Raw genomic sequence first — 9,952 nt, 5'->3', positions numbered from 1 at the left:
TTTTCTTTTTTTTTTTACTACTTTTACTTCCAAAAATTACTTTTAACTCATTCATTTTTTAGTCATAAATACATATGCAATAAAGTTCTTTTTTCCTTACTCTTTTTCAAAAATTATTCACCCCCATTTTTTAACTATTATGAAAATTATTTTAACACCCCCTGCTTCCCCGCACCCCGTCTCGTTTTTTTTTTTTTTTTACTTTCAAATTTAACCCCACAACCAACTGATAGAGGAATTTTGAGTTTCTCCAAACTGATCGGTGGAGAGAAGAGGGGGGAGGATTTTCATCAGTGGAGAGAGAGAGAGAGAGAGAGAGAGAGAGAGAGAGTATTTGAAAGTAAAAATGGGTCTTAAAGTTATTATTATAAATAGTAAATATTACAGTTAAAGTAATTCTTGATAAATAGTAAGAAAAAAAACTTTATTTCATATTTATTTACTACTAAAAATAAAGAGTTAAAAGTAATTTTGGAAGTAAAAAATATAAAAAACAAGAATGCTGAAAAAAAAAGAAGGTTAAAAGCAATTTTGAATTTCTGAAATTAGAGCTAGAGCTTTGGCAGTTGATTGGTGGAGTGGGGTTAAAGTTCTAAAAAGAGAGAGAGAGAGAGAGAGAGAGAGAGAGAGAGAGAGAGAGAGAGAGAGAGAGAGAGAGAAGGGGAAAGGTAAAATTTGAAAGTAACAAAAAAGATGGTGGTTAAGGTTACTTTTGTAAATAGTAAAAAATAGAGTTAAAGTAATTTTTGATAAATAGTAAGAGAAAAAAAAAAGAACTTTATTGCATATTATTTACCAATAAAAAAAGAAAGAGTTAAAAGTAATTTTTGAATGTAAAAAGTAAAAATAAAATAAAAAAGTTAACGCCTTCCGTTAGCTCCATCCATTACAAACTAACGGAATTGGATGGCAGGGGTCTAATTGTTAACGGAATGCTAAATTTAGGTGTTTTTTTGTTAATAGTGAAAGTTTAGGTGTTTTTTTGCGAGTTTTCAGAAAGTTCAGGGGTTTTTTTGAAATTTTCCCAACTTAAAAGTTCCAAAAAGTTCCAAACAATTCAGGTGAGGTGGTTTGGGTAGGTCGAATCTTTGACCAAATCCGTTCGAGCCGAATCGCGTTTTTCTGTTTCCGGGTTTTCAACAATGGAGTAAATAAAGACAGCCATCATTGTTGACGAATCCCCTCTTTCTACCTCTTTCTCCGTTGCCTTTACCGACATCGACATTAACATCAAGAAATCAATCAAACAACCAAATCATGTCGTCAGCAATCACCCATCAGCTCTCCTGCTTCTTACCAATCCATCGCAGACTCCATCACCAGGCTCGATCGGCTCCCTGCCCCGCTCTTCGCTCCAAGGTACCATTTCAAGATTTCAGGGCCATCCTTTGTAACATTCGGAAATTTTTGTTTATTTTTAGGCAACGTTGAAATTGGATTCGTAGGGTATGACTAGCTTCAAGGTGATTTTAATAGCGTTTAACTGATAATTTGAAACGAATCAATAATCTCTTCGAGCTAACCCCAAGTGTTTGGCCTAGTGGTCAAGGCTTGGGTCTTTAAGGGTTTGCTCCCTAAGGTCTCAGGTTCGAAAAGTTTCGGGTGCTATCAACTCTTGTGTGGTCAGTCCATACAGGGTTTTGCTCTGGTTTTAATTGGGAGCGGGGGGATTGGTCCCGGAATTAGTCGAGGTGCACGTAAGCTGGCCGGGCACGTGAGTTATAAAAAAAAATCTGTTGGAGGTGTGAGTTGCACTAAATCTCTGGGAGCACTTAATTGCAGATGGTGCTATCGCATGTGAGGACTGGGGGTCGATGTAAAGAAGTGATTATATTGCATATGACAATTATACAATTTGTGTTTCATCTCAAGTTTACTCTAGGTTTAAAATGCTGTCTAGTGGGATGGTTATCCCAACAGCAGAAAAATTACAGTCGGGGTTTGACTGAGGTGTTCGATTTTATGACATGCCCTTTGATCAATAAGGTTATGTATGTGTTATATGGATTAGGTAATAGAATGTCTTGGATTGTCCCGCTTGCGTTTCCCTGGCTGAAAAACCCGTTCTTCGGGGATGAATGACCTGGCAGAAAGATCAACTACATTTTGATAGCCTATGGATGCTCAAAGTATGTGATCATTTACACGGAGATCATGGTTGAAGGTTGTTTTTTGGTAATTGCATGAAATCTTCAGCTAAACCTCTAGAAGGGGTTTAAAGAAGTGTCTTCCAATCAGAAGCGCAAGGTGAAAGTGAAAGTGAAAGTGAAAGTGATGTTTTTGCTTTTTCAGACTCTTACTTTATGCTGCCCTTTTATTCATTTTTGACGTTGGCATACAAACGGTAAAAAAAGCTTGAATTAGATATGCTTTTTTCCTTTTTTACGGCATTCCAAGTGGTACTTACTAATGGAAAGTATATGTCGTAGGTAGGTGTTGTCTATGCTAGTGATGGAACTGGTGAAGGAATTTCAGGTTCACAGACTAAGACAACTTTAAAGTATACTCCAGATACTTCGAGATCCCATATTGAAGGCTCAGCCAAGTCCTATGCAAGTACAGAAGAAAATGTCAACGGGAAAGGGATTAGTGAGCCAGCTGAACAACAGGTTATCACCGAGCATAAAAGGGCTGCAAAAATTCATGACTTTTGTTTTGGCATTCCATTTGGTGAGTGTGCTTCAGTGTCAGTTAAAAACATGTGATTTCGCAAGCCAAAGATAACCTTTCAGTTATTCATTACTGAGGTGAAGGAGACTTGTTAGGTAGTAATTATGTACTTGTGCACCTTTTCTTTTATGAAATTAATTAGGGATTGGTCCAAGATTGTTACTCTCTCATGTCTCAAACAACTCAGTAAAAGTATTATTTCTCGAGCTTTATTGAATTCCAATACCTAGATATACAGACCGATATGGGAAAGTGACTTTGCAATATAATGGACGTCCTCTATCATCCTTTCTTTGGTGTAATTTTATGTGATACAGTGGTGAGGTTGAAGGAAGAATGACATAGGTTTGTAAAATATGGTTTAAGGAAGGAAAACAAGACCGGCAAGGCCTGGCTAAAGGAAGAAGTCGGGAAACTAGGACTTTTAACTTTCAAAAATCATCTACAACAAATAAAAATGACAGAGAGAGATCTTATAAGTTATAACAGAACTTGATGGATTGCCCGATCTGTGAGTGATCCCTACAACTCGTGGCTATCAACTTTTCGAATGATCAAGAGACCTGAGTTAATGAATCATACATTGATTTAATAAAAGAACACTTAACCTCGACTAAATAATTATGACTGAACTCTAGCATGATTCAAATTTCATTACTCATAGTTCTGATTGGATCCACATAAGTTTGTTTTCAAAATTTAAATACTATCAACTTTCAAACTTTACTGCTTAAGATTTACTGTGTAATCTTCTGGTGGTCTGTGCCAGATCTGGCACAGCACATGTCATGCCTAGCAGGCCAAGATATACAAACTTTATGTTTTGGACCATGAGATGCAGGATGTTTAAGCCGCAAGCGCTTGTTGATATTCTCTCTTGATTGAATCTAAAGGCAGAACCAGAATTCTTTATATGATGTTTAGTGGCAACATAAAATTAGTGTAATGATGATCCATTTTAATCATATCTTGACCTTTTTCCCCATCATAGATCCTTATTTTCTGTGCTATTTGATTGGTTTTAGTGTTGACATTATCTTCCAATAGGTGGGCTTGTTCTTGGTGGGGGACTTGCTGGTTTTGTTTTTACAAGAAATCCTACTACCTTAGGCACCGGTGTGCTATTTGGAGGTGCTTTGCTAGCCCTCAGCACCTTTAGCTTAAAAGTCTGGAGACAAGGAAAATCGAGCTTGCCATTTATCCTTGGACAAGCAGGTATTGTTCTCGTGTAATTTGAAATTGTGACTCTTTGTATATACATCTTAGTTTTCTGTTTCGATGCCTGTCATATCTAGAAGAAGAGAGGAAATTAGCACTTAAAAGTTGAAAGTTTGAAGGAAAAGGTTAACTAGAAACACGAATTTTAATTGCGTTATGTTTGGCCCGATGAATGGTTGTTTTATCTGGAATTTTGTGCATACCAGTGGCATTTCTCCTCAAATTTTCTGGTCCGGGCTAGTTTATAAGATGAATCGTGTTCAACTGTAACACGTGCCAAAAGGTAGTTTTGATGTCCAAGGCATTGTTGTTTAGGCAATAACTTGGCTACCATCCAGTTGACTCGAGTCCCAATGTGTTGGATGGTTGGTTTCTGGAAGATGCAGTTCTTTGTTAACTTCAGAACATTAGTGATTTATACACATGCATTACATTCAATTCATAAGTAGTGAATCAACAGTTAAGAACAGAGTTTGATAAGAAGTTGCATTTCCTTCCGTTATGCTAAGTCTGTGCGTCTTTGGATGGAGTTGGAGGCTATAATGCTTAGTAACTCTCTCTCTCTCTCTCTCTCTCTCTCTCTCTCTCTCTCTCTCTCTCTCTCTCTCTCTCTCTCTCTCTCTCTCTCTCTCTCTCTCTCTGTTTAGACGGTAATCTTGTGCTTGGTCGATGCAATGGGCTCTAGAACTCTAAAAAAAATACAGTAGCACTTAATTTCTCACTCGCAGATAAAAACACGAAAGAGAATGAGAAGTCAGGGTGTGGAGGGCTAGGGTGAGTGAGAAGAGGAATATTACAGTGTAAAATTCACGTCACTCGGTGGCCATTGACGTTGGGAGGCTAATTAGATGCACTTTATCTCTCGAGTTGTGCTCCTTTCATTAATGGAACCCCTACCAAGCATTGCAAGTCATCTCACAGGAGATGATTTTCTAATTCTCAAAGAAAACTGGAAGGTCATGCATCCTTGGAAAGATTTTCTCGGGTAGGAAAATGCTATTTGCTCTTTACCAGAGAAACATAAATTATATAGCTTTACTGGCGAGTATAAGAAGAGCATTACATTTGAGGGGATGAGAGAAAAAGAGAGAAGGAAATAGAAGAGAAAAAGCATAGGTTGTGGGAGAGGTCAAGTGAGACACTCAAGAACGGGCAAAAAAGTGATAGCATGTTGGAAGATTTCCAGAAGAAGGTGACTAAGAGAGGAATAGCAAGTGTGACTAAATATGTCACCCTGGACTCTATTCCTGAAAGCCCTAACTCCTAAAAATAGTCGGTGTGCTTCTAGATTGACTGTTTACTGGAGCTATATTTGACATACGAGTTAATGTAATCTCTCTAAATTCTTATTTGGTTAAGGACCTTGTATTTGAGTAATGATGCTTATGATTGATATTTATGTTACCAATTTTTTGGGTTAGCAAAAGCCCTCCTTATGAGCTAAAAAGGGAGAGATGTGTTGGATTCTAGTCAGATGAGGTGGGAATATCTGGGGTTACTCTTGCGTGGAGGGGAGAATACCCATTGCTCAGAAAAATTGAGCCACCGGTTCAGATACAAGATACTATCGTACTGCCTGGACAATTAGACATCAAACCCGTGATCGCAATGGAGCTGTTATTGTGTTAGCTAAAAGATGAGACGGGGGATTTTGCTTTGCTATTTCTACAATGGATAACTATCCTCAAGACGTTAACTTTGGCTCTATGCCTCAATCATCACTCTTTTACGTCCTGCTACCGAGTATTGAAATTTAAAGATGATTCTATGTAGTTAATTAAAGGAAGAAAATTGGAAAAAGTGGTTTGTGAAAACAATAAGGAATACTCCCATTTTATGCTCGATATTCATGTATATTGGAAAAACAATCAAGATAGAGTTTAAAATTTCATGATACTGGTCACTTCGCTTTTCACTTTGGATGTTCTGTTTTGACATTGCAGTACTTGCTGCGGCTCTTCTTTGGAAGAACTTCCAGACATACTCAATGGTAGCGCATCGCATCAGCATTATATTTTTCTCTCTGGTTGGCTAGTTTATTTTTGTTTTTAACTACAAAGCGATAATTTTATGCAGACAACGAAACTTTTCCCAACAGGCTTCTATGCTTTCATTAGGTACTGCAATATCTAATTGTCAGCGCTTCTCTACGAAGATTCTTCAGTTTTTCCGTCGAGTTATCTTTGTTAATTTGCTTTTCTGGTCTTCAATTGTGGCAGTGCTGCAATGCTATGTTTTTATTCCTACGTTGTGTTTTCCGGAGGAAACCCACCACCAAAGAAGTTGAAGTTATCTGTTGCCCCATCATGATGAGAACGTCAGAAGGTAAAATCATATTTTAAAGCCAAGAATTTGTTTCTTGTTCTCATCTGTTGCCTCATCATGATGAGAACATCAGAAGCTAAAATCAGATTTTTTGAGTCAAGAATTTGTTCTTGTTGGCTTCTATCCATGGCTTGAAAATTTGGCATTATTAGAACTCCGATGGTTGCTTTCTTTGTTCAAACATCAAGACTGGTTAGGCACATGGCAGGCAAGCATGCAGTTCGTAAATAAATTTGTTGCTCAAGATAATATTATTACTACAAAAGTCTGTTTTTATCTACGTTGCCAGTTACTGTGAATAACATGAGCGGTTGATAGGTGATCAAGTAATCTCCACAAGGAATCGGGCGGAGCCATGATTTAGCTTTAAGAGGTGCCGCACCTTGAAGATTGAAATTAAATATGTTTACATGATGGATGAATTTATAAGTTTTCCGTGTTTCTATCAACTATTAATGAGTGAGACCCACTTTGGTCTCTTTCCATCTTCCATTCTATTACACTGCAACTGTTAATTTTTTGTCTGAGTGGCAGACCGTAGGGTCCCATGACTCCCACTCGACTGTCATGCTACTACCTAAGTTATATAGGCCCAACTACCAGCCACAAGATGAAACAAGACACTAGTTACCACCATGAAGTTCGCAACATAATTCAGTGGCCTGAATAGATATGATTACTGTCACGACTCCCGTGTCCTGAAGCTGCATCAACACACAGTGATCATGAGAATAATTCTGAATGTCTATTAACTGGAATGACAGTCTCTCTTGTGATCCTCATTGGAAAGACTATTTTAACGTCTGAATTAGATAATTTGTTGGGCTTAACGTACAATTATTCAATGCAAAAAAAAAATAAAATTCATGGAACATCTCTTATATTTACTTATTTAAGATGGGACTAGATATATTTGTTTGTTGAAGAATTTTATGGTCACAATTATCATCGTCTGGATTAATTTTGACTGTCCATTTCTCTCAAGATAAATATGATTTAATTAGGCACTTATTACTATCCGACGAACTCAATTTTTGGCTTGCGGGTGATTTTACACTATGGAACCTAGAAAATAGATGACTCGGACCGCCGAAATGCCACTGTGATGGACCTTATGGGGGTTCACATTAGAAAAGATCCTTATCCCTGTTAACAATCTTTAAGTATTCTTCTTATTTGATAGAGTTTTTTGGCGATTTATGTATGAGCCTACGAGGAACGTGGAAGGAGGCGGCTGACAGTAATTAAGGCTATCAGAAAGTAGTTTTAGGGGTGAAAATCAGCTAAAATAGATGTTACGATGCAAATTGTACAAAGATCAATGGAAATGATTGAAAGTGCCAAATCACAAGTTTGTTTTTTAAGACCAAAGTTCGCTACTGATCTGAACGGGTTTCCCTATTTCATGTAGTATAGTGGAGTGATTTTAACCCTCCACCTTAAACTGAAATGGAATCGGGAAACTAGATCCTTTTCCCATGAAATTTAGGTATGCCATTCCTAGGATATGTGGTGGTTGTACTCACTGGTTTATGTTGTAAGCGGTCTGTATACAATATGTTGTGTCCTAAAATCTCTTCGCAAAAGGGGATTCCTTCTTATGCCTATTTGTATCACGGATTCAAGTTGTTAACCCTGAAGCGAACTGGGTAGCTGTTTTCAAGGGGGGAAAACAGTACAGAAAATGATGTTTTGGCAGATATATGTCATAGTGATTGTGTGAATAATTGATTTGGTATCATGTAACGTTAAGTTTTATAATGTGATATAGCATAATTCATAATCCTTATGTGGGATTTGAAAACGAAACAAAACCAGTGTGTTGCTTTGTTATTCTTATGTGATCATAATGGCGCTTGCCATGTTACCGGAAGGGTCGGTGTTGTAGGGCAAGAGAGCAAACACACAATCAATAGAAACAAGCAATCGAAAGATGAGACACGCGATATACATGGTTCCGACTTAAGCTATTTGCTAATCGTACTTCACGGGGTGTTGGGGGGTTTCACTGCGATGAAAAAAATAAACTAGTTAAAATAGGGGCTGCCTATCTTTTTTGCCTTATATGGGGTATACAAGAGAAGCCTTAAAAACCCTAAAAACACCAAAACGCACAGCTTCTCTCCTCCGGACCAGCATTCCGCTCGTCTGGACCAACCTCCCCTTGTCCGGTCTAACTTTCCCTCGTCTGGACTAAGCATGCTGCAATGGGTTTTGCTTCCTCTTGCGCTGGTCTGGACCACCCTCGTCCTGGTCCGGACCAGAGATGCTGAAACCTCAGAAAACACCGAATTCAACTTCACACTCAGCAGGTATGAGGTTCTGTTACTTGAGTTCATAGCATGCATATTGTCTGTGATGGTTATGTTTGCCTCAGAAGTGGTATATCCTTGATTGAGATCTATTTCGAGCCCTTCTGTTATGATACTTAACTGCTCAAATATGGATTTCAGGCTGAGTTGGGAGTGAAAGCTAGTGCAAGCTCAGATTTATACGGTTTGAATAGTGTGGTGATGCTGGGATTGGACTGTGACGTAAAAGAATAAATGCAACTGGGGATCTGTATTTGCATATTGTATTTTGGAACTTGTCGTACATTTTAGGTTCTGGAAGAACGCAAACGGTCTGATTACTTTTAGTTAGAGAAATTTTTGTGCAAGACAAATACTTTTACTTTTTGGAGGTTAAATTTTCCGTTTTTTTACTATGTTTCCTAGTTGCTTCATATTTCATTGTAAGAATTTCAATGTATCCCCGATACCGAGGCGGTATAGTAAGCATGTCAAGCTTCGGAAACTATTATATGTAGCCTCGGGCACCTGGATAGATTCAATGGATTGGCATCATGTAAGGTATCTGGCATCTGAGCTTATCGAATATGGTATTCTGTATGATCCAGTTCTTCTTCAATGCTTTCTATTCAGAAGATTGTATTTGGCAAAAATTGATGAGTTGTGATATCTGTGATGCATTAGTAACCCAGGAATTACAGTATTCACTAAGACAAGTTTCGCATGCGTAAGGTTTCGTGTATTTAAAGTTTCAAACAAAGTGAAATTGTCTGATACGAGAACATGCCGGGGACACAGCAAAAATTGTATGATGCCGTGTCCATTAAATATAACTAATTTTTCGGGGAGAAGGAATATTGTGAAGCCCCATTTAGTCCCACATCAATGGGTTAAAGGAATTTGATGTAATACATAACTCTCAACGAGCAATTGTACAATTTGAGATTAATTTTTTAAGCCACATAGTGAGACTAAAAGTTAGTAGGAGTTGGCACAGGTCGTCACAAATTAGGGGATAAGATGGGGACATGAGATGGACACATATAGGACATGACAAGGGGTAAATGAGCCGAGCAGCCTTCGAGCTCGAGTAAGCTTGGCTCATTAAGGGAGTGTAAATAAGCCGAGTAGTTCGCAGGCTTGATTTGGCTTGGCTCGTTAACGCTCGGCTTGACACAAAAACTCAGCTTGTTAAGGCAAACTTTGTTCGATTAAAGAAGCTCGTTTAGAAAATGATGACTAAACTTAGCTCATTAAGGGCTCGAATCGTTTAGGCTTGGCTCGAGCTCAACAAAGCTCGGCTCCTTCACCGCCCTAGACAAGGGTTAAATATATGAGTCATGCTAGTACTCATGTATGGGGCCTACCATTCATGTGAGTTGTGGGTGTGAGTTTGGATGTGTCCCTAGAATTATTGTAAATATATTAGAGTTTGGAATCGAATGAAA

At 38.1% G+C, this 9,952-nt stretch overlaps 1 protein-coding gene across 2 annotated transcripts; it reads left to right on the top strand.

Annotated features, from left to right (window-relative positions):
* The first annotated feature begins 1,052 nt into the window (after nt 1-1,052).
* Nucleotides 1,053-9,104, top strand: LOC131318586 (protein FATTY ACID EXPORT 1, chloroplastic). Of its 2 annotated transcripts, none has more exons than XM_058348473.1 (7): nt 1,053-1,359; nt 2,430-2,670; nt 3,718-3,885; nt 5,832-5,878; nt 5,965-6,005; nt 6,108-6,213; nt 8,667-9,104. In XM_058348473.1, the coding sequence occupies exons 1-6, from the start codon at nt 1,258-1,260 to the stop codon at nt 6,196-6,198; spliced, it is 690 nt and encodes a 229-aa protein (XP_058204456.1). In that variant the 5' UTR covers nt 1,053-1,257; the 3' UTR covers nt 6,199-6,213; nt 8,667-9,104. The 2 variants fall into 2 exon arrangements, with proteins under 2 accessions (XP_058204456.1, XP_058204457.1); XM_058348474.1 differs by having other exon boundaries at nt 6,748-8,712.
* Nucleotides 9,105-9,952: the final 848 nt, after the last annotated feature.

The sequence above is a fragment of the Rhododendron vialii genome, chromosome 3a, assembly GCF_030253575.1.
Source record: "Rhododendron vialii isolate Sample 1 chromosome 3a, ASM3025357v1".
Classification (NCBI taxonomy): Eukaryota; Viridiplantae; Streptophyta; class Magnoliopsida; order Ericales; family Ericaceae; genus Rhododendron; species Rhododendron vialii.
The sequence above is the reverse complement of the archived record's forward strand: the minus strand, read 5'-3'. Positions and strand labels throughout refer to the sequence as shown.

Bases quoted from the DNA above. Each gene is read 5' to 3' on its own strand.
- LOC131318586 (XM_058348473.1), top strand. From the start codon at position 1,258: ATGTCGTCAGCAATCACCCATCAGCTCTCCTGCTTCTTACCAATCCAT. The intron at 5,879-5,964 runs GTAGCGCATCGC...AATTTTATGCAG, and splicing joins ACTTCCAGACATACTCAATG to ACAACGAAACTTTTCCCAAC. The intron at 6,006-6,107 runs GTACTGCAATAT...CAATTGTGGCAG, and splicing joins GGCTTCTATGCTTTCATTAG to TGCTGCAATGCTATGTTTTT.